General features: G+C 40.4%; 1 protein-coding gene across 1 annotated transcript in view; it reads left to right on the top strand.

The window, feature by feature from the left end:
- The first annotated feature begins 6436 nt into the window (after positions 1-6436).
- The window catches only part of RNF2 (ring finger protein 2), a 29550-nt gene continuing 10962 nt past the window's right edge, over positions 6437-25024 (top strand). The window contains exons 1-6 of the mRNA XM_063298419.1: positions 6437-6545; positions 20010-20098; positions 20333-20493; positions 21528-21743; positions 24170-24442; positions 24665-24836. Coding sequence (XP_063154489.1) covers positions 20012-20098; positions 20333-20493; positions 21528-21743; positions 24170-24442; positions 24665-24836 — 909 coding nt within the window. The 5' untranslated portion in view covers positions 6437-6545; positions 20010-20011. The remainder of the gene's footprint in view (positions 6546-20009; positions 20099-20332; positions 20494-21527; positions 21744-24169; positions 24443-24664; positions 24837-25024) is intronic.

The following is a 25024-nucleotide window of genomic DNA, read 5'->3' as shown; positions in this document are numbered from 1 at the left end:
GAATGACCAATCAGTCCCCTTCCATTGCCCAGAGAAGGAGAAAATGTATGGAATCGGGTTCCCTCCCTTCTGGCAGAACGTATCTGTATCAGAACTGTTTAAAGTGAAAGAACACTTTCACTCTGCCACCATTTCCATCTTCTAATCCCTGTCAAATAATTTGAAATTGACCTTTTTCTTTATTTCTGCCAGTGTTTAAATCAAAGAATACCATAAGACAATCAGTGCTTATTCCAGACGAGCAATAAGAGAATGTAATTTAATTATTGCCCCCCACCTCCAACTACCACTGGTCCTGGAGCAATGCAAATCCTGTCATCCCCACTCCATATAAGAAAATAAAATAAATTGCTAATGCGCCCTGTACACGATTTTAGTATGCATTGTGTATATTCATTTAGTTGTTTGCAAAATAATCTGAGTAGTTGCTATGAAAGGAAGTGTTCTGGCTATAAAGCCACCATTCCTTCTGTATTTAAGCAAACCGTGAAGCTAAGATTATAACATGGCAGCATTTTGCAATCAGGCTCTTTCCCAATTGTTGTGACTATAGTTGCATAGGTGTTGCTTACAGACAGGGACTAATAATTGCACACTTTGATGGGTTGAAGGGAAGAGTTATGATTGCCACCCAATCCTTTACTGTATCTTCTGTCATTTGTTACTGGACCATGAATGGAAAACATGTAGCCCTGTAGTTGTTTCTAAACTACAATCCCAAGAAAACCAGCATGTATTGCAAAGGTGAGGAATGCTGAGAGTTGTAGTTAGCAACTTCTGAAAGACCCACTTGTTCCCCAGCCAGGTTTTAGATTGTAAACCAGAAGTCATGAACTACCTTATTCGTGGCTTTCATTTTAGTGGTTCTGTCTTCTTCACCTCTAGCTTTGGAAATTATTTTCATTTCATGTTTGGCTTTACTGCTGGCTTTAAGCCATAAAATGTGACAACCAGTTTCAGTGGAAAAGCTAGGTAAATGCAGATGGTGATGATGATGGAGAAAGCTTAGGAAAAGATAGTCTGTAAGATATAGTTCAGAAAAAGGTCTTTCAGCACAACACACCTTTGAACTGTGCTTAAAAATCAAGAGCATTGATGCAAATGCTGAAAAATGCCTGCTTGGAAGACTTACCCTTTTGGCAGATGGGACTGTGATATTCTGTGCTAGTTGAAATGTTCAGATAATAATAAATGGCAGCCTTAAAAAATGATACAGTCTTAGTCTAGGAACAAGTGAGGACTATTAAGTCTGAAGCTTCAACAGAAGTGCTGTTTGGGCATTTACCAAAGGCTTGATACAGCCAGTTTGGTCTAGTGGTTAAGGCTCTGGGCTAGAAACCAGGAGGCTGTGAGTTCTAGTCCCACTTTAGGCATGAAAGCTGGTTGGGTGACCTTGGGCCAGTCACTCGCTGTCAGCCCAACTCACCTTGCAGGGTTGTTGTTGTGGGGAAAATAGGAGGAGGGAGGAGTATTAGGTATGCTCGCCACCTTGAGTTATTTATAAAAATAATAAAGGTGGGATTAAAAAAAGACACTGAGACAGCCACTTGGAAGGCTTTCAACAGCATCTTCCTATCCTAAAGGTTCTTCCACGGATGCTTTCAGCAAAGTGAAGTGGCCAGCTGAAACCATCTTCCCCAAAGTTTCAATCAGAAGCATCGAACTGGAGGGTCTGATTTCTGCGAGACAAGGTGCTGTCCCAAATTAACTTGTTTGTTTGATCTGACTTAACCAGGCATCATGAAATGAAAGCCCTTTGCACAGGGCCAGTATTTATGTTAAATCCTAAATGATGATTTTAAACACAGCTTAATATTGGTATAAACAATATGAGCTTGGGATGGAATTGCAGACCCACCACAGTGAAATAGAGAGATCCCTATCCATGTCGAAACTGTAGCTGAGTGGCAGAGTATATATTTTACAGGTAGGAAATCTCCAGGTCAGGTCGGGAAAGAGGCTGGCTGAAACCCAGAGAGCTACTGCCGCCTTGCTTGGGGTGGGGAGGGGAGTAGTTACACTTGGGGATGGCTCGTGCCTCAGAGTGCTCCTCACACACATGGACTGAATACAAATAAAATCCACGTGGCAGAACTTCTGCCACGTGGATTTATTCTTATTTTTATATTTATTGTTAATTGTAATTACATTTTATATATTGAATTTATATTTTATGCCTATTGTTTTAATTGACTACTTTTATTGCAAACCGCCCAGAATCCCTCTGGTGGGAGGAGATGGGCGGTGACAAATTTGGTAAATAAATACAATAAATAAAAGGGGAAATGATGGGCCTTTTGTGAAGATGTCTGTTTTCCTGCCCAGCTCGGCATTTTCAAATATTTGCATCAAGACTCCTTTCCAAGACAAGCCCTGCTGTATTACAAATCTCTTAATCTATCTCATAGCCAAACTCCTGTGTGGAATGAATATATATATATACATATAGTGGTAAGAACAGCAACATTTAACAGAAAATAAAAGATGTCCGTAAAAATGTTTAAATGTTTAACCTAAGGGCAAACTAGTCACGGTCTATGCTTTGGGATTCAGCAGGGAGTAGTTTGGGGGTGGGGGGAGGGTGCTTTTAGCAGAAAGATCATTTGCAGAGACAGAATTAAGCATCCTCAAAAGGGCTGTTCTGTACTGCAGCTTGAAAGCATTACGATCTGGTGAGAGAGCTGGCAGTAAATGATGCCACTTTTTAAAAAGTGCTGATTGCACTCCCTACTTCTACTCAGTCTCATGATAGTGGCTCGGCTTGCACCAGAAGTGGAAGGAGAAGAGTGGGGTGAGGAATGCCTGCTTTGGTGCTAGTAACGGGCAGCAGAAGGCCTGTGGGATCACTCCATGCAACTGGAGAATTGGAAGCAAAGGATTTATTTTGTACTGCTTTCCTCTCCCCCCCCTCTCTCCTTGTTTCTCCATTCATTTATTGTTTGAATGTACATGGCCACCCAACTCAAACATTCCCACTCGGGAGGTGTACAATAGATCCCCCAAACGAAACAAGATAAACAATTTCAGTTAAGATCCAAATGTTAATAGATGACCAGGAATTCACATTCATACCCTTCCCCAGAAGGGACCTCCCATCATCCTAGGCCCAAGGGCCCAGGAAAAAGCCAGTTTTTACTACCTTTTTGAAGACCAACAGAATTGGGGCCAGCTGTATCTCCAGGAGAAGTGGAGGGAATCTGTCCAGAGGCCAGGCCATGTTACCCAAGGCAAGACCTGTTTCCCCTCGTCTCTCTTCATTGCTTGTCTAAGTTGTCTAGTAATCTTAATTCTTTGGGAGGGTGGTATATACGGAAATCTGTTTATATGTATGTATGTATGTTTAATTATGCTCATTTTTTAAATGACAACAAACAAGATATACATCAGGAATAACAACAACAACAACAACAGAATGAAAACACAATAGTACCAGGAAGACCAAAATGTTTTCACCTGGTGCCCAAAGAACTATACAGCTTTCATGGGAAAGGGCTTCCCAAAGGGGGCAGTAGGAGAAGGACAAAAATTTAATGAATGGAGTGGATAAATATGTGGGTGGGAGGAGGGAGAGAGATACTTGTTTAGAGCTTTATAGAATTAGACCTAGAAAGACCGGCAGGCAGAGCAGATGACAAAGCACTGATTTGATGTGATTGTACTGTATTTGTCTGAATTAGTAGCCTGACTGCTCTGTTTGGAAATAAAGTGAAGTTTCTGGACCATTTCAAAGGCAACTGCATGTAATACTCATTGCAACTGTGAACATTGGAGCAGAAAAGGTGGGGATCAAAGGAGCCTGGGAAGAGAATTAACCATTTTGTAAACAAATGGCAGGTGGAAGACAGTGTGGGAAAAGGCCGGTCAGCAGCCCTCTGCAAAAAAGCAGGAGAAAGAAGTCCAGGAGTTGACTCTGGGTCTGTTTGTCTTTCTGCAGTTGCTTGACTCCGTATTAAAGTATTTACATGACTTGCGCTCAGATTTCCTGTATGAGTGCTGAGCTCCAGAAAGGATTAGGGTTAGGGTTTGGGGGAGATGGGCGGTGATAGAAATTTGAAAAATAAATAAATAAATAAACAAAATTACATACTCCAAGGGGCCAAGGCAACTACTTAGCAGCAGCAGCAGCAGCAGCAGGTTGCCAGAGCATAAATAGTTGTTTTAAGACTAATTGTTCAAACAGCATCACAGCTGGCATATTAGTCTCAGCTGATAATTGGCCTTCTGAGCCACTGGGACTACCTGAGCTTCCAATGACAAAGTTGGAGCCAAGATCACTCCCAAAATACAAGCGTGATCTTTCAGGTGGAGCACAGCCAGAATGATATTCACTTAATTAGACAGGCAAGCTATTTGCAAACAGCTTGTTCTGCCTTGTTTAAGTCTCAGTTTATTAAACCTCATCACATTGATTATCCTGCCAGCACATTGGTTCAGACATTGATAACATTATCTTTTTGAGAAAAAGTAGAGCTGGATGTGCAATCTGCACATTAGCATGGTAATGCAGCTCATATAGATTCCTACATAAACTTTCTCAGTGGTTTTATGTGGATTGAAAAGCATACGTTACGAGATCCTTTCTAAAATTATTTACTGAAATTGAGGTACGTTATGCTCACAGGTTTTTTAATGCCATCTACTCAAGAAGTTACTGAATTAAAGTTGCATAGGAGTACTAGGGATTAGCATTGTTGTTGTTTATTCGTTTAGTCGCTTCCGACTCTTCGTGACTTCATGGACCAGCCCACGCCAGAGCTTCCTGTCGGTCGTCAACACCCCCAGCCCCCCAGGGATGAATCCGTCACCTCTAGAATATCATCCATCCACCTTGCCCTTGGTCGGCCCCTCTTCCTTTTGCCCTCCACTCTCCCCAGCATCAGCATCTTCTCCAGGGTGTCCTGTCTTCTCATTATGTGGCCAAAGTATTTCAGTTTTGCCTTTAATATCATTCCCTCAAGTCTGGCTTGATTTCCTGGAGTATGGACTGGTTTGATCTTCTTGCAGTCCAAGGCACTCTCAGAATTTTCCTCCAACACCACAGTTCAAAAGCATCAATCTTCCTTCTCTCAGCCTTCCCTATGGTCCAGCTCTCGCAGGGATTAGCATTAGTTCAACAATTTGCATTGCATCCTCTAGAAGAGGCAGACAGAACAGCATAGAGTGGTACAGGTAGTCCTTGCTTAGGACCAGAATTTCGATTGCTAAGTGAAGAGGTCATTAAGTGAATCTGACCCAATTTTACGACCTTTTTTGCATTAAATGAATCACCAGGGGCGTCAAACGAACCACGTGGTCATTAAGCAAATCATGTGGTTCCCCATTAATTTTGCTTGCCAGAAGCCAGCCAGGAAGGTCGAAAACGGCGATCCCGTGACCGTGGGACACTGTGACGGTCATAAATGCGAACCAGTTGCCAAGCACCCAAATCATGATCATGTGACTGTGGGGACACTGTGACAGTTGTAAGTGTGAGGACCACTTGTAAGTCGGTTTTTTCAGCACTGTCGTAAGTCCGAGCCATCACTAAACAAATGGTCATTAAGCAAGGACTACCTGTAGTATCCTGACTTTACCATGACTTTGGGATATGATGAATAGGGTAGAGAAAGAGAAATATAAATCACATGTAGAGATTGGGAATAGAGAAATTCTATCAAAAGACAATTCAGTATTATACTGTAATTTATAATACAATTTTAGAATGGGCAGTTGAGAGACAGTTTGGTACAGTGGGTTAAGGCATGAGGCTAGAAACCGGGAGACCCTGAGTTCTAGTCCCACCTTAGGCACAAAGCCAGCTGGGTGACCTTGGGCCAGTCACTTTCTCTCAACCCTAGGAAGAAGGCAATGGCAAGCCACTTCTGAAAAACTTTGCCAAGAAAACTGCAGGGACTTTCTATGTAGTCACCAGGAGTCAAGACTGACTTGAAGGCACCAAATATAATATATAGGGAGAGACAGTAAAATTTAAAGGATATAGGAATGCCATTTATGGTAGGATCCAGCCAACTGGGAAGCAAGGGGTAAGGGAATCAAAGCTGAGGAGGCTGTAAGAGAAATAGAAGCTGATTTTGCACGGAAGCAATAGGAGACGTTGAGAACTGAACGCTACAGCGGGAGGGCAAAGGACTATTGAACAGCCTAGAGCGCTGGAACACAGCAGCAGAACGCGAACAAACAGCAGCCAACCTCACTCGTAACCTGCGGACAACGAAGACGAGAGGGGCGTGGCCAATGGGCGGAGTTTCCGCGGAACTTCACCGCCCCTCCTCGCCCGCTCAGTTCCTGCCGTGTATAATATACCTCTCCCTGCTTGTTTTCCCAGCGTCCTTTGCGGCAGCTGTTTGCCGCTGCTCGCCATATTGTGTTGCTTAGCGAGGAAGGGGGCTGAGGCAGCCGCGGTCTACGCGCCTCAGCCCTGGCTGCGGGAGGAGGGGGCGGGGGCGCCGACGGCGGGGGCGGTGACGACGACCGCGACGGGCAGGAGAACCAGGCGCGCGGGCGGGAGCGGGCCGGCCTCCGAGACCTAGCGAGCAACGGGGCCGGTGAGTAGGAAGAAGACAGGGCGGCGGGGGATCTGGCTGGCCTTGCTCAGCTGTTGAGGGCGGCGGAGTGGGGCTCGAAGGGGAGGCTCTCCCGGCCAGAAAGCCTCCGCCTGGTTCCCCTTCGGGGCCCCGCTGGGAAGTCAGTCTCTGGGCGCTCCATCGGACGCGTGTCTGCGTTCCGGTCCGGTCCCTTTCGCCTCCACTTCCATTCCCCCATCCCCCCTTTTCGGCTTCGTCCTGATCAGACACCCCCTTAGCGACCGGTTGGAGGGGTGGCTGCCTGGTCGCTCATTTCAGGCTGAGAAAGAGAGCCACCCGACCGCTCTCAGGAAGGGCCAGTCAAGATGTCAGCGGCCCTGTGTAATCTGTCTCCGCTGCTCCGGCTGCCTTCGTCTGCACGGCTTTCGGAATCGCTCCGTCTCCGGTGGTCTTGCCAGGGTTGGCGGATACAAATGCGATTGTTGCCCGCTGGACTCTTGCATGTGTGCATGCGCGCGCCTGCTTTTCTTGGGAAAGCTTTGGAGTTCGAACATTAATGAAAAGGTTTGCATCGAGTGTTCGCGAGTGGACAAGCTTGTTGCCAGAGTGCACTCTTGGAAGAACAAGTGGAATACTTGTTGCCACCCATGTTTTTAGGACTGAAACGATGTTTTCAGAGTATCTGTCGGTGGAAAGTAAAAGGAGTTAGAGAGACTTGTATTTTGACGAGTGAAAATGTTTGAGTAGCTTAATCCCTTTGAAAGAGCTTGGTTGCTTAGGTATTGCTTCATTTTTAAAGGCATTCCTCTTGTGAACTTTGAACTCTCACAGGATCCAAAAACTGCTGGGCTTGACCAGAGATGCTGTTGTTTTTCAGTATGACAGGATGCCAGTTGTGTGTTTTTAGGTTTGTCGAGAGTGAAATGGCTTTGTGATGACATCTCTTTTTTTAAAGGCCAAAGTTGGCTGTTTTTGTTTGTAATAGTAAAACTCACTGCTTTAAGTTTAAACCAAATAAGATGGGAGTTCTGTCATTCAATTTCCAACATTTTAAAACTGTAAAATTCAAAGTGTGGCTGAGCTGACAGATTTAAAGATGCTTATGTTTATGATAGTATTAGTTTCATTGAATATTTGTTAGTTTTGACATAGGTCAAACTACAATCAAATGATAGGATTTGGATAATATTTGACTGATAATTGGTCAGTATACTTTGCTAGTTAAAAGTTTTGTTGTGGGAGGGGGAAAGGATTTCATAAATTTTATTTATTAAACCTGATGCTCTTGTGTGAGAAAAGTGCTGTTCTATATATGTTACAGGATCAGATATATTAATGGTACGGTAACACAACAAAATTATCTATGTTCTACAGAGCCTGTTGCGTTATATATGAATCATAGTTTTATGTATGCTTCTTTCAGTCAGAGGCTACATCCAGATAAGTGATGTTTGCAAAAAGAGCTGGTAGACTTTTCAGAAGGTTGATAACTCCCTCTAAAGTTCAAGATTAGAGGTATAGAAGTTGGCCTTGAGTCTTAATTTGGAAGGAAGATAGAGTGTTCTAAATAATTATTACATTACAGTATTTGATTTGCTTCCAAAGAAAATTACCTGCTGTAAATTATTCATCCAAAAAAGTGTTTTAAACAAGAAATAGAAAAAAAATTCAGTGTATTATTGCAATAGTCTAATTTTTCAACATTCACCATTTTAACCTACCTTATGATATTATGTAATCTAAAGTCTAATAAGGTTGCCATGGATTTAGTATTATTTAAATGGATAGTGTGCACATTTTTCTTCTATTGTTTTGTTCTTTTAAATTTTTACTTTATTTTAAACTAAAAGGACAGTGTACAGGAATTTATTTTTGGTTGCTTTATGAAACACTTATATTTTCGAACACATTGACATCGTTTTTTCCTTCCCCTCTAAGTACTTGTATATTTTAAATAATTGATACATTTTAGCAGATTGTGGAACATTTCCTGGTGCAGCTGCTCTTAGGTGCCTAAATCCAGATATTTTTACCTACCTAAAGGAATCACTGAACATCTCTTGTTCTTCCCAAATCTTACCTTACTGCATAATTGGCATTTTTGTATTGTTTTTTGTTTAATTTCCATTCACTTGTTGAGAGTTTAAACTTCTGGTGAAACACAGCAACACAATATGGTTTCTAGACGAAATCACTGGCCTCAAAAATGCAATGGACTTCTGTCTAAATATTACAATTTAGTCGGGAAATAAGTGGATAGAAGCATTGAATGATTTCTTGCTCTTCACAGTTGGCTGTTATGATAATTGGGAAGGAGAAGTCTGTTTGAATATGTTAGGTCAGTAGAAATTAATTAAAATTAGGCAAATGGATCACACATGTAGGCAGAGAAGCAATGAGAGAAATTAAGTACTGTAATAGAAGTTGACACTGAAGTCCAAGAAATAGATGGTCATTCTTTTTGAATGAACTAGGAGAAGCCAAACATTTTTTATATTACTAGTGATTTTGATTAAAAGTATGTTATTTATTGAAAGGTCTATTTTATGCCAATAAATGCTTAAAGGCTCTCTAGCAAGGAATACTAACTTTCCCGACCTACCATACAGGTTGGGGTGAAGATGGAATGAATGTAAAGTTGTGTGCTGTCATGCAAAGTAGAATGGAATGAATGAATGAATGAATAAAGAATGTGACATAAAAGCATTTTATACTTGTGGTCAGTACCTGCCTACAGAAGTGTGTATATGTGAGTTAATGTAAGTGCATACAAAAAGAACTGTGAATTATTGTATTGATATGAATAAATGTAACTTTATCACTTCAAATACACAAAACAGAATTGCTCTCTTCCTGGGGTTTATATAGTTTGAAAGCAAAATGCAACTTGTGGATGCCTTTAGGAATGGCTAAAGAATGCATATATTACATTGTGGCTTAGTTTCTGGGTTAGTGAAGTATAGGAAGTGTCCTGAATGAAAATATTAGGATTTTGATTCCAGGTATGGGCCAAAGTAAAAGGCTGTAAAATAGTCAGTATAAGTCATTTAATACCCCACATTTTAATGTTCCTACTCTGATTAGTCACATAAAATAACAGGATTATTAATAGTTAAAGCAAAAATGTTGCTTTAACTATTTAAAAATGTCATGAGCTCTCAGGAAATAAATGCAGAAAGAAAGGAATGCAAACAAAATAGCATTGCTCTCTTGGTCTCCAGCTCTGGTTAATACAGCAAGTGACATGTCTGAAATGTTTTTTTTCAAGACTCACTCATATGTAGAGCATCTCTTTCCTCTTTAGCCAGGTCTAATATCTATCCTGCCATAGAGAGTTGCTATTATTGATGGCTGAATTGAGCCTTCATATTCAAAGGTAGCATGCCTCTGAATACTAAATAGTGGCTGGGTTTACACATTGTAGTAGGGTAAGATCAAACTACATTATGATTCAGTGTGGCGTGTAAATCAGCCTGAGTATACCTACGAAAGACTTCTCCTTTGTCTCATACTTTCAAACTTTGTCTTAGCCATTGCTATCATCATACAGTTCTGCCTATATGAACCTTTTCCCCTCATTGGTGATAGGGAGTTTCTTGGTTCAACAGCTTGTTCCGATTAATAACTATAGAAGAATAATTTGGAGAGAAGTTTGATGCTTTATTTGTATCTTCCTCGAAGCTGAATGAGTGAATGCTCTTGGGTTTTGTTATAGTGTGGACATGTCAAAGGAGTGCCTCTTTACCTGTTCAGTATCTACTTTTGGTAGCAGAAAGTTTATCCTATGAAATAAGTCAGAAAGTTAATCAATCTGTGCTACATCATAAATAGTACTACAATTTTATGAGTACATTGTGGCCAAGTTATGTACTTTTGGTAAAAAGAACTGGAAACAGGATTATTTTTGGCTGGGTCTTAGGCCAGATATTTTGTTTAACAAAATAGAAATGTTTTGTATGGCCTTTTTTTTTTTAACATAATAAGGCTTGCATTTTCACACCCTGACCACTTCACACATTGTACTAAGCCATGTTCTGTTTAGTAGCACTTTGTTGTTGTTTATTCGTTTAGTCGCTTCCGACTCTTCTTGACTTCATGGACCAGCCCACGCCAGAGCTTCCTGTCGGACGTCAACACCCCCAGCTCCCCCAGGGACGGGTCTGTCACCTCTAGAATATCATCCATCCACCTTGCCCTTGGTCGGCCCCTCTTCCTTTTGCCCTCCACTCTCCCTAGCATCAGCATCTTCTCCAGGGTGTCCTGTCTTCTCATTATGTGGCCCAAGTATTTCAGTTTTGCCTTTAATATCATTTCCTCAAGTGAGCAGTCTGGCTTGATTTCCTGGAGTATGGACTGGTTTGATCTTCTTGCAGTCCAAGGCACTCTCAGAATTTTCCTCCAACACCACAGTTCCAAAGCATCGATCTTCCTTCTCTCAGCCTTCCTTATGGTCCAGCTCTCGCAGCCATATGTTACTACGGGGAACACCATTGCTTTAACTATGCGGACCTTTGTTGTCAGTGTGATGTCTCTGCTCTTAACTATTTTATCGAGATTTGTCATTGCTCTTCTCCCAAGGATTAAGCTTCTTCTGATTTCCTGACTGCAGTCAGCATCTGCAGTAATCTTCGCAGCTAGAAATACAAAGTCTTTCACTGCTTCTACATTTTCTCCCTCTATTTGCCAGTTCTCAATCAAGCTGGTTGCCATAATCTTGGTTTTTTTGAGGTTTAGCTGCAAATCAGCTTTTGCACTTTCTTCTTTCACCTTCATCATAAGGCTCCTCAGTTCCTCTTCGCTTTCAGCCATCAAAGTGGTATCATCTGCATATCTGAGATTGTTAATGTTTCTTCCAGCGATTTTAAATCCAGCCTTGGATTCCTCAAGCCCAGCATGTCGCATGATGTGTTCTGCGTACAAGTTGAATAGGTAGGGTGAGAGTATACAGCCCTGCCATACTCCTTTCCCAATCTTAAACCAGTCCGTTGTTCCGTGGTCTGTTCTTACTGTTGCTACTTGGTCGTTATACAGATTCCTCAGGAGGCAGACAAGATGACTTGGTATTCCCATGCCACTAAGAACTTGCCACAATTTGTTATGGTCCACACAGTCAAAGGCTTTAGAATAGTCAATAAAACAGAAATAGATGGTTTTCTGAAACTCCCTGGCTATTTCCATGATCCAGCGGATATTGGCAATTTGGTCCCTAGTTCCTCTGCCTTTTCTAAACCCAGCTTGTACAACTGGCAATTCTCACTCCATGAATTGCTGAAGTCTACCTTGCAGGATCTTGAGCATTACCTTACTAGCATGTGAAATGAGTGCCACTGTTCAATAGTTTGAACATTCTTTAGTGTTTCCCTTTTTTGGTATGGGGATATAAGTTGATTTTTTCCAGTCTGATGGCCATTCCTGTGTTTTCCAAATTTGCTGGCATATAGCATGTATTACCCTGACAGCATCATCTTGCAAGATTTTGAACAGTTCAGCTGGGATGCCGTCGTCTCCTGCTGCCTTGTTATTAGCAATGCTTCTTAAGGCCCATTCAACCTCACTCTTCAGGATGTCTGGCTCTAGCTCCCTGACCACACCGTCAAAGCTATCCCCGATATTGTTATCCTTCCTATACAGGTCTTCCGTATATTCTTGCCACCTTTTCTTGATCTCTTCTTCTTCTGTCAGGTCCTTGCCATCTTTGTTTTTGATCATACCCATTTTTGCCTGGAATTTACCTCCAATGTTTCTAATTTTCTGGAAGGGGTCTCTTGTCCTTCCTATTCTATTGTCTTCTTTCACTTCCACGCATTGCTTGTTTAAAAATAATTTCTTATCTCTTCTGGCTAACCTCTGGAATTTTGCATTTAATTGGGCATATCTCCCCCTATCACTGTTGCCTTTTGCTTTCCTTCTTTCTTGGGCTACTTCTAGTATCTCAGCAGACAGCCATTTTGCCTTCTTGGTTTTCTCTTTCTTTGGGATGTATTTTGTTGCCACCTCCTGAACAATGTTGCGAACTTCTGTCCATAGTTCTTCCGGGACCCTATCTACTAAGTCCAGTCCCTTAAATCGATTCTTCACCTCCACTGCATATTCCTTAGGAATATTAGTGAGCTCATAACTAGCTGATCTGTGGGTCTTCCCTAATCTCTTTAGTCTGATCCTAAATTGTGCAAGAAGAAGTTCGTGATCGGAACTACAGTCAGCTCCAGGTTTTGTTTTTACCGACTGTATATGTCCTTACTCATGACAGTATAGATGTCCGCCACCTTTGGCTGCAAAGGATGTAGTCAATCTGATTTCGGTGTTGTCCATCTGGTGAAGTCCACATATAAAGCCGTCTCTTCGGTTGCTGGAAGAGAGTGTTTGTTATGCACATTGAGTTGTCTTGGCAAAATTCTATCAGCCTATGTCCTGCTTCGTTTTGTTCTCCCAGGCCATGCTTACCTGTAATTCCAGGTGTCATTTGACTGCCCACCTTAGCATTCCAGTCTCCCGTGATGAAAATAACATCTCTTTTAGGCTTGTTGTCCAGTAGGTGCTGCAGGTCCTCATAGAACTGCTCTACTTCAGCTTCTTCAGCATTTCTGGTTGGGGCGTATATTTGGATCACTGTGATGTTAGATGGCTTGCCCTGAATTTGAATTGAGATCATTCTATCGTTTTTTGGATTGTATCCAAGCACTGCTTTAGCCACTTTACTATTAATTATGAAGGCTACTCCATTTCTTCTGTGGTCCTCTTGTCCACAGTAGTAGATCTGGTGGTCATTTGATGTGAAGTGACCCATTCCAAGAATCTCTCTGTCATGACCTTCCCGTCTTGGGTGGCCCTTCACAGTTTAGCTCATGGCATCGTTGAGGTGCTCAAGCTCCAGCACCATGACAAGGTAATGATCCTTTGCTGAAGTTAGTAGCACTACATACTGCATTGTTTAGTTATGGTTTATTGAATAAGCTGTAGTAGTTGGATTCATACAATAATAAATAATTAGGTTCAAAATGGCACCTAATTATATTTGACTAGGTGAACCTTTTGTGAACCTATCCATTACAGTAGGGGTAGGCAACTATTTTTGGCCTCAGGCATTTTATGTTGGTATCTTACCTCAGGACTACAGAAAGTGTGGTGATGTCATATCAATGGAAAAGGCAGGGTTGGATTTTTTTTGTTCTTAGTTTTGACTGTTTAAAGAAGAAAATGGGTGCTTTTTCCCTGTAGAGACTTAATGCACCCACTTTGCTACTTAACCCTCTCAAATGGGGAAGATCAGAAAGACTAAAGTCCAAAAATATTATCCCTCCGACTTCATGAGGTTCTGAGGGTTGCAAACATGATGCTAGAGGATGATCAGAGATTGCCTGTTTCTGAATTAAAAGTCACTGTTCCATCTTTATAATAATAGCTTGTGCCTAACAATTAAATAAAATAGTCTTCTCCAACCTCAATGTCATCCTTATATGTGGACCTCACTCAAAATTCTCAACAGTAACTATGCTGACTGGGGAAATTCTGGTAGTTGAAGATGACACATCTGGAAAGTATCAGGTTTCAGAAAGCTGGAATATAATTTTTTTGTATTTAGAAGAACCAAAAATAGCTGCTTCTAAAAATATAGGGGCAGTGGAAAAAACATGTTGACTAGATTCACGTACTATGCTATGCTACGCTATGGTAGGATTGGCTTGCTTTGGCTTAGTTTTGTATTAATAGATATGTGTATCCGAGTTAACGTATTAGTTTAAGGTTGGGGTGTCCAATCTCATGGAAAGTGTATTTTGTTCCAAACTTGAAACAAAACATTCATCCTGAAAGTTCCATCAAGCTGGTGTAATGGAACAAAACTGCAACTGGTTTGGATGTTTAGTGTTTCATCAAAATAAAAAAATCCGTTTCAAGGGTTTGACCATAAGAAACAGCGAGGACTCAGAAAAACCCTCTTGGCATGCAAAAATCCAGAAAGCCATGAAGTGGCAGCAAAGAGATACTGAAGACTATAACTCTTTATTGTCATCTAGTGAACAACCAGATTTTTGCAACTCAGATATGGAAGCCTTAGTTCTAGCCTTCCTTGAACTTAGAAAACAACAATACCGTAGCTTGTCCTATGGTACAGGTATTCTTGATGGAAAGGAAAGTAAGGAGAGTTTATTAGTAAGGTGGCTATGGTTTTGATACAGCACACAAGACACAGCCCTTTCAGTCATTTACCACCTCCAGGACAGGAGGGCATCCTGGAAGAAATAGTTAAATAAATTCCAATTACTCCATTAAGGAGTTACTTTAAATATGTTTAAAAACAAATGTTTTCTAAACCTATATTTTCTAAATTGAAGCCTACCATTGCAGACAGTCAGGAACATGGACTGTCTGCCCTAATTCTTGTATTTAAAGATTTTCCACCTGAAGTGCAGATTTACTATGGTTTCCCTCCCCCACTTTTTTTTTTTTTTTTACTTTTTGCTAAGGAAAAAGAAAAAAAGAAATTGCAGTTTCTGTCTGGTGGAATGAGAATATTGGAAAGGTTGTTGGGGGGGGGAGTATTGCTACACAGGAGAGAGGTCCAATACTGGGAAACAAATAAATCCCTCTGCCTGGCTGCAGAGTAATCATGGATCATATACAGAGCTTTATTCGGCAAAACAACCCTTCTTTTTACGATGGAAATGCTAAAGGGACATACTGAAGAGCTGATGGAAACAGGTCACACAAATCAGCAAGTTCAAACATGTCTTTTAAGCAAAATGGACAATGGACTGTGTCAGTAGGATCTACTGTAAGAGCATGTACAGAGTGAACACACATTTGTATATGCAGACAGCGAGTATAGATTTTTAAATGCAATCTGAATCCTCCACACATGGAAGGGAATAAGAGGGTGCAGTGCATAGAAAGTAACAATAAATGAGTGACATCAAGCCAACCAACCAGGGTTACTCTTTGGTTTTTGAAAGTGCAGAATCAAACATTCCAAAAGAGCTAACCAAACCAGGTCAAGCCATTAGCATAGAGTTTTTGGGACAAAAAGGAAAATTACATTTAAGATTATTTGCTGAGTTTAGGTATGCATGTGCACTCTTTGCATGCTCTTTTGTCCTGTTAATGTTTTCAGAGTGCTTTTGAAAGTAAAGGCATGCTCTCTGTATATGTAAGTGCATTTTGAATCTCAGCAACAGTAGGCATCTGTACTGTACAAAAACCAGCAGTAGTTTAACTTCAGAGAATCGAAGAGTGGCATGATGAGAAGGGAAGAATCCTCATTTTTTTTTCTGTCTTGACTGGGTATCTGCTGCTGGCTAGACCGTTGTATCCATGCTGCATGTGTGTGTGTTGGCATCAGTGTGTCCTGTTTGGCCCAGCTGGGTCAGTCAGTGGAAGCAGCAGTATCATCATTAGCCAGGTGGGCTATAATGGTATAATGAGGGGAGGGCTCCATAGGAGAAATGAATGAGTTCCAGTACAGTTCAGATGGTGCAGAGACTAGATAAAGTCACATGGAGTCTCCTCCATGTAAGCCTTAGTGACATTGCTCAGGTACTAAAAGAGAGAGCCAGGTGAGTCATATGGAATGTATTCCAACATACATCTCTCAAGTGAAAGAAGTCAAAGATTCATACCAGTTTGACTTGACTTGCTTGAGTTAGTGGCTCAGATTCGGTGTTAGGGACTCATCATTGACCACACATGGGGAGAGAGTTTGGAAAATGAGATAAGGGGCTAGCCCCCTCCAGTGGCAGGTCAGGGAAATCCAAAAAGGGAAGATTCTCCTTGAGGAAGATCAGCTGCTTCACCACATAAGTATCCAGGAGTGAGTGTTGGAATATTTAGATGCCTGGTGTCCTTTCTTCTCACAAACATTTTCTTCAGGATGTTTTGTGCATGGTTTATACACAAAATCATTGTGCATAAACCATGGTTTGTCACACTATGGCTTAATGCAGTGTACAAATCCAGTCCATATATCTAGCCAGGAGGTAGACTACTCTATGAGTTTGCATATTGTGCTAAATCATGGTTTCTTTGATCATAATTTATTGAATATGCACTGGTTGAGGACCTGTTTTGCTTAAACTCAGATAATCATCAAATATCAAAATGCAAGTGTCCAATTTGATATATTTCAAGTGTTTTTATATTACTTAAATTAACAGATTAACCAAAATAAATATTTTTGAACTTTGAAATTTAAGGGACATTTATATTTGTAATAAAATTGTTTGTATTTGTTGATAAATTCTTACAAACCTATATTTAGTAATGAATGTTTATGCTAAAGGCATCTGAAGAAGATACCTGTGGGTTCTCAGTTCCATTTATGGCTGACTACTTTCCTCCTTGTTTAGGATATGCAAAATAATTGGGAATTGCTTTCAAGAATGATTTACATCTAATATTACCAAGAACAACAACAACATGAGATTCTTTGCTCAGGTATTTCTTGTACCTGAAAGAAAAGATTAGGTTATCTCCCAAGCAATTTACCTTTAAAAGGTGTGGGGTCTCTTAGGTTCACTAAGAATGCAGTAATGTAGATGATTTTGTTTGTTTGTTTAAGCTTCTTTACAGGGAGAAATCTGAATTCACAATTATCTTCCTTTTGGGTAAACAAAGTATATTCCAATTAGAAATTGTCTGTGCAAATGCTTGGAAACAGTGGCATTTTATGTAAGTTCCTTACATCTAAATATCTGAGCAACCTAGTTTGAGGGAACAACTTTACCAGTTTTCCCAGGTTCTAGAGGATTTGAGAGTAGGCGGGTTCACTACGTGTTGCCCTTTTAGCAAGAGTTCTACACATAGATCTGGTATGATCATTATTGTTTTGTGTACAAAGAAATAGAAAAAAATCCTGCTTTTGATTATGATAGGCTTGTGAGGATGATAAATTGTATATTGGGTTATTGGCTCATCAAGGTACATGAATATAACCATTACGACTTCATAAATCACGATTAAACAAACCTGGTATTTCCCTTTCAGCAAATCCTCTGGAACCCAGTAAGGCAGCAGGAACATTTTAAGTAATACAAACACTTGGAAGAAGTGTGAATCTCTATCACATGCCATAGGTACTCAGACTTTGCAAAGTGAGAAGCTCATCTCACTCTTCTCTGCACATCCCCCAAGTAGGGCAATGAGAGGGCTATCTTGCTTCTCACAATACAAAATGAATTTCCCCTTGAAGTTCTTTCTGATAAGTGGATGAGGGCATGGATGTCCTGCAGGGTGGAATGTGTATGGCACATTGGTAGCTGTATTTGTGGAAGGCCATAGGTGTAACTGTCACTGTGCATCAGCTAAGGAACATGTTGGTAATCTTAATAGAAACAATGGTCTTCACAGGCCAGTATAAGTAAACAACTTTTATGATCTAATATTGCCATTAGCAGGAAACTACCAATTCCTAAGGGTGCACCAACTAGAACATGCTGCCTCATGGGAAACAGATAATGTGCTTCATTTCCAGTAACAAAGTGTGACTGGTGAGATGCTTGCTGCAAATTCTTCACTGAAGACATCAAACCACTCTTGATTGGGTTCACAGATTTTACAGTCATCTTCACTGAAAGATCCTGAAATCTTCTGTTCAGCTTGATTCCATACAGCATGGATATATGAGTTAAACATTAGAGGAAATGTTTTACATTATAATTATTTTAAATTAAAGTAATTAGGTATAAGATTACTTGAGATCCAGTTAAGTTATAAACAACTGATTTATACTAATATTTTGTACCTATATTCTAAATTGGATACTATTCTGACATTTCTCATTAAAGTGGACCTGTTTCAGTCAGATTTCACTCCAGGATACAGTACAGAGACACATTGGTTGTGCTTGTTAATAACCTGTGGCAGAACCCGGTTGTGGGCGGTATGCCCATTCTTGTGCTCCTTAATTTCTCAGCAGCTTTTGATAATGTTGATCTTGGTATCCTGCAAAGGTTGGGAGTTGGGGATCACTGGTGGATCTTCTTTCTCTGTGACTGGTTCCAGTTGGTGTTGACAGGGGGACAGATCGCACTCTTGGCCTGTCATTTGTGGGGTGCCTCAGGGCTTGATGCTCTCTCCCATTCTGTTTAATAACTACCTGAAACCACTGGGTGAAGTCCTCTATCAGTTTGGGGTCCAGTATTATCAATCTGTTAATGATACCCCATTATACATCTTGACAAAGACCAGCCAAGTGGCACTGTTATTGTCCTGTCTGAGTACCTAAAGGCTCTGTGGGTTTCAATGCAGAGAAACAGACACTTGTTCAATCCTGCGAAGACCAAATGGCTGTGAATAGGGCCCCTGGATCTGGTGATTTTCCATCTTTAGTCTTGAATGGGGTTGTACTTCCCCATTCAAGACTGGTGTGCAATCTGGGGTCATCTTGAATTCACAGTTCTTGCTCAAAGAGGAGGCAGCATCTATGGTGAAAAGGGCTTTTGCACAGCTCCATCTGCTCTGCCAGTTGTGCCTGTTCCTGGATCAGAAGGCCTAGTCACTCATGCCCTCATCACCTTGTAGTTTAACTCTTGCAATGCATTCCACATAGGGCTGTCCTTGGAGACTTTTCAGAAGCTACAGCTGATCTACAGTGCAGCAACATGGGCAGTGATGGGCATGTGTTGGTATGCCAATGGGTTCCCACTGCGCCATGAGCTGCACTGGTTGCCCGTGAGCTTCTGTGTACAATTCAAGATGTGAGGAGTGAGAATGCATAGTGGAATTGGAAATAGTATGAGGGGTGTAGTTTGTTACATATAGAATGCAGAAAAATGTCAGCTGAGAGACAACCTGTTCAAGATGTATAAAATCATGTATAGTGTGGAAAAAGTAGACAGGGAGAAATTCTTCACACTGTCCGAAAGCCTTAGGACTAGGGGTCATCCAGTGAAACTAATTGGAAGCTGAACTCATTGAATTAATTGAACTAATTTAAAGGAGATTTGGAAGGGATCAAGAAAAAGGAAGTACTTCACCCTGTGCTTGGGTAACCTATGGTATTCATTACCACAAAACGTGATGGCCACTAACTTTGATGCCTTTAAAAAGGAGTTGGATAGATTCATGGAAGACAGGTTAGTCAAAAACTAGTAATCTTGAAGACTCATTGTCTCTGGGTTGAGGACAGTGTGATTCCAAATACCAGTTTAGGTGAACAGTGGTGGGATAAAGATAATTCCATCTCCTGCTTGAGAGCACCCCAGAGGCATTTCATTGATCACTGTAAGAAACAAAATGCTGGACTAGAATGGATTTTGGCCTGCTCCAGCAGGACTATTCTTATGCTTGTATATAAAGTATCCTTAAAATTATGAAAGCTGGCTGGTGACTTTGGGCTGGTCACTCTTTCTCAGCTCAACCCACCTCAAAAGGTGGTGGTTGTGGGGAAAATAGGAGGCAGGAGTATTAGGTATGTTTGCTGCCTTGAGTTATATATTAAAAAGGCCGGATAAAAAGATGATGATGATGAAGAAGAATCTGTTTTTCTTTTAGCCATGTCTCAGGCTGTACAAACAAATGGAACACAACCATTGAGCAAAACGTGGGAACTGAGTTTATATGAACTTCAAAGAACACCCCAGGTATTATTGCTTTCTTCCCCATCCTTGTATAAGTTTGTAGTGATACAGATTGTATAGCTGTATTGTTTTAGCATGAATGTGATCTTCCACACCCTAAATAATTTGTACCAGAAGAAATTAGGTAGTGAGAAAAGTAATGAAATTATAAGAGTATTTAAAAAATGTAGCATTTGTAAACATTAATTTCAATGAGGCAAGGAAATAATTGCTTGAGAACACTATTTTGTTCATTAGGAAGCTATAACAGATGGGCTGGAGATAGTGGTGTCACCCCGAAGTCTCCACAGTGAGCTGATGTGTCCCATTTGTTTGGATATGCTGAAAAATACCATGACTACTAAAGAATGTCTTCATCGATTTTGTGCTGATTGTATCATCACGGCCCTCAGAAGTGGGTAAGTTGGTACATGAAAAAAAAAACCACTGTTCTGGAATGGACTATAGTTCTGAGCAGTACCTTGGAATTCTGGTCACATTGTACCAGGGATAGAAAGATGTTTTGGGAGTTGGAGGCCACGTGGGATACAGCCAATGATGCATGAATGTCTCAGGTACGGAAAAGGCCACTGTTTTTGGCCCTATGTTGGAGTATGTGGATTGGGGGTAATTATAACAAATCCATTTGCTTCTTATTTTAGCAAGAAAGGTGGGTGAGTGAGAGAGGCAAAAAAAAGCAGATTGCAGCCAAATTTGATAATGCGTGGGACTGTGGTCTGCTTGTTGCCTGTCACAGGTCTGCCACAAAGGAACTACAAAAATACTTTTGCCTTTCTTCTCCTCTGAAGTTGTGTCTTGTCACCTGTATGGCTGGCCAGAGTCAAGACCCAAAGAAGGTTGTAAAGAATTTGCAGTCAGGATGGTATGAGTGTTTTTGCCATCCCACTTAATCTTGTGAGGTAGGTTTGCTGGAGAAATAATTGATCCAAGGTCATCCAGAGCACTTCATATCCAAGCAGGGATTTCAATTTGGAGTTCAGATCAAGAACTGTGTCCAGTATATTACACTGACTCCAAGCAACCACTTACTTTTTTCAGCCTTTGAAAAAGGGGATGCATAAAGAATGCTAAGATCTTTTTACTGTTAAGTTGTCACCAAATCACCAAACCATATACAGGACTAAGCAGTGAGGGTCAGTGACATTGACCAGATCATTCCATTGAATTCTGTACTGCCTCATGCTTTAACTGCTATGCCTTTGTCAATTATGTGCAATCCATATAATGTCAGTAATGGAGTGTAGGAAATTTATTATCATCAAGGATTTGGATTCTGAGATGTGCAAAACTAACAAGTGACTGTTGCCAGTGTGACAAGGGGTCATTAGGTATTCCAAAAAGAAATTGCCAAGGTGTGCGAACAATTCAAGAAGTATGCATTCTTATGGAATAAGGTAAGAGCATATTTTTGGATTTTTTTTCTTATTCTCAGAAACAAAGAATGCCCTACATGTCGTAAAAAGCTTGTTTCTAAAAGATCATTGAGACCAGACCCAAACTTTGATGCCCTCATCAGTAAAATTTACCCAAGTCGTGATGAATATGAGGCTCACCAGGAGAGAGTTTTAGCAAGGATCAGCAAGCACAATAATCAGCAAGCTTTGAGCCACAGCATTGAGGAGGGTCTGAAAATCCAGGCCTTGAACAGGTAACCAATTATATATAGTGAAATGTTGGCTATAGAGAATTCTCTAGTTCAGTAGTAGTATGCCTGCTTATGTGCATGACGATCCAGCTCCATCTTCAGACCACAGCATAGAAAGTTGGAAAGATTAAAAAGAAAATATTGCCTACCTGAAGTTTAGATAATTGCTGCTATTCAGAATACACATTATTGGATTGAGTAGACCAGTGTTCTGAATCTGTATTAGGTAGTGTCAAGGGTATCTTTATTTGAAATAGATGAAAGGCTTACATTTTAAAATAAATGCCTGCTGCTTTTTCTCTCTAATTTGAAAACTGTGGATCATGCAGAATTGACCACAACAGCCTAAATGCCAGTGTTTCATTGTATCCAGCAACATTGCAGCTAATTATATCCTAATATTTGTTCAAAACCTATATTTCAAATGGTATATTGTCTATATAATATTTATACATTTGTAATATCCTGTGCATTGTCTTGAAAAATGGACTTGCTCATGGCAGAAGAAGAATGGAATGCATTGGCATTCAGTATATCCGTCTGTTTTAATACTATAGCTGTATAATTTATTTGCCTACTACTCATGTTCAGTACAATCTCCTTGAAGTTAAACTGCTTTTTCATGAAACTATTGCATTTTACCTACCATAAAATTGATGGCTTATATCCATGGGAAAAGAGAGATCTATTAGATACTTATTATTCACAGGCCTCTCCCAAATTTGAAAAATTGTTTTATTCTCTCCATACATTACCAATCGAAGCAAATATTTGTAGCTCAGGGTTGAACTGTGGAGTCCTTGGTGCTCTCTGAGCTTGGCTGTTTGCATGCAGATGCTTCATTACCTAACTAGGTAACAACATAAGAAAAGTATAAATGAAAATGCTGATTCTTTGGAGGATACTTACCACAGCAGCTTCTATTAATTTCTGTTAATTTGTTTTGAAGACCAACAGACTGTTACAACCACATGGCATCACCGAAGCACATAAACCAACTAAAACTCTTCAAAACATATTAAGCAACCCAAAAGACCCAATAGCCCAAGAAGAAAAAACAGGAGTTATTTACAACATACAGTGCAAAGACTGTAGCAGCCACCATGTAGGACAGACAGGCAGAAGGCTAGCAGAGCGCATCCACGAACACCAACTAGCAGTCAGAAGACATGATGAGAACTCCTTAATCTCACAACACATGGACAGACTCAGCCATAGTTTCAACTGGGAAACTGTGAGCATCCTAAACCAAGCCAAATCCCAAAATGCCAGAGAATTCCTGGAAGCCTGGCACTCAGACAAAGCAGCCATCAACAGACACATAGAGGTAAACAACATTTACATACCATTCAGAAGAGACAGTAGAAAAGCCAAAAGACCAGTACACTCCCTTACCAGCAATCAACACCCAGATATGCAAAAATCAACACTAGGATTAACACCAGATGAACCTTCAAACAGCACAATACACCCTAATCAAGGAACTATTAACTCAGGCAATCAACCAAGCAGCAAACAACAGCCCATTCAAAGAAATCCCAAGGAGAGAACAACACCAACAAAAGCAGGGCAAACCACAGTATATAAACTGAGAGCAAGGCCCACTCCTTCTTTGCACTGAAGATGTTGCCTAGTCTGTCAATGAAACGTCCGCAAGAAAACAACAAGGCTCAGAGAGCACCAAGGACTCATACATTCTTTAGAATTAATCATTAGTCCATATTTTCAATTGAAAAGCACCCTCTATATGAGGAAAATACTTCAGTTTCTTAATAACTTAAGGTAACGTTTTTGAATCTTAGTCAATTTGTCTTTAAGTGTAGCATATTCTAAATGCAGTTGTACCTGAGATCTATATCCTTTAATACACCTGCACAAGTAAAAAAAAAAAAGGTAATCTTAACATAATGTTTTAACAGGACTGAATTGTATATGGCATCAGGTTGGCATCAGGTTTCTACGCTTGTGCCTTTCTACAATTTGAGCTGACTTATGGCTCCCCCCCCCAATGTATTTTATAATTTGGAGATTCAGCTTAGATATAATTTTGGTTCATCTGAAAGCTGTTGATTCATAAGAGAAAATTTCACAACTGTACATCCATAATGGAACACGTGTTCCACTATGGACGTACAGAACTGAAGGATGCTTCAGAACTGATGTCAAAATAGTAGTAGAACTAGAATGCTGGATACCATGTAAGAGTTTGGACAGTTTTTATATAGCATAGTATCTGTCTTATATAGGCTAGACACAAGCCTTGAAAACTTATTAAAATGCCAGATTTTTTTTTGTACATTGCATATGCATATTTAATGAAAAAATAAGAATGATAGGATAGTTTGGACAAATGAATTTGCTGGCTGATGCAAAGACTCTGAAAATGACTGATTGAAGAACTTGGATTATTTCTTGATTGTGCGAACTAGGTTACAGAGAGGCAAGAAGCAACAGATAGAGAATGGCAGCGGAGCAGAAGACAATGGTGATAGTTCGCATTGTAGCAATGCTTCAACCCACAGTAATCAGGAGGCTGGACCAAGTAACAAAAGGACCAAAACATCTGATGATTCTGGGCTTGAACTGGACAATAACAATACAACAGTTGCCATTGACCCAGTCTTGGATGGTGCAAGTGAAATAGAATTAGTTTTCAGGCCCCATCCTACGCTTATGGAAAATGATGACAGTGCACAGACAAGGTAAGCAGTGGTTCATTTTTATTTTATAAGATATACTCAATATGGTAGTACATTAATCCTGTTGAAAGCTCTGTATGACTTCATGTAGAATGAACAATAGAAAATACTAGATTGCTGTCCTTTACAAATCAGTAGGATTGTTTTCCTTGCAAGCCTTTTAATATCTGTCAATCTTACTTCTTTTACTGGATATGCATATAAACCATCTTTGTTTTTGTACAGGTACATTAAGACCTCGGGCAATGCCACTGTTGATCACTTGTCCAAGTACCTCGCTGTGAGATTAGCCTTAGAAGAACTTCGGAGTAAAGGAGAGTCTAATCAGATGAATCTTGAAACAGCCAGCGAGAAGCAGTACACAATTTATATTGCCACAGCTAATGGCCAATTCACCGTGAGTAGCTGTTTGAGCAAAAATGTAATTGGGAAAAGGCATTGCTTCAAAATAAATTTGAATCCTGTTAGAATTTCATTATGCCCAGGGCTAAACATGCAGAGGGGAGAACTTTATCTCCAGTCATTTGCACTGCCCCCAAGTTTAGCCCTCTGTATAGAAAATTTCTGAAAAGGACTTTTATATGT

The sequence above is a fragment of the Candoia aspera genome, chromosome 3, assembly GCF_035149785.1.
Source record: "Candoia aspera isolate rCanAsp1 chromosome 3, rCanAsp1.hap2, whole genome shotgun sequence".
NCBI classification, from domain to species: Eukaryota; Metazoa; Chordata; class Lepidosauria; order Squamata; family Boidae; genus Candoia; species Candoia aspera.
The sequence above is the reverse complement of the archived record's forward strand: the minus strand, read 5'-3'. Positions and strand labels throughout refer to the sequence as shown.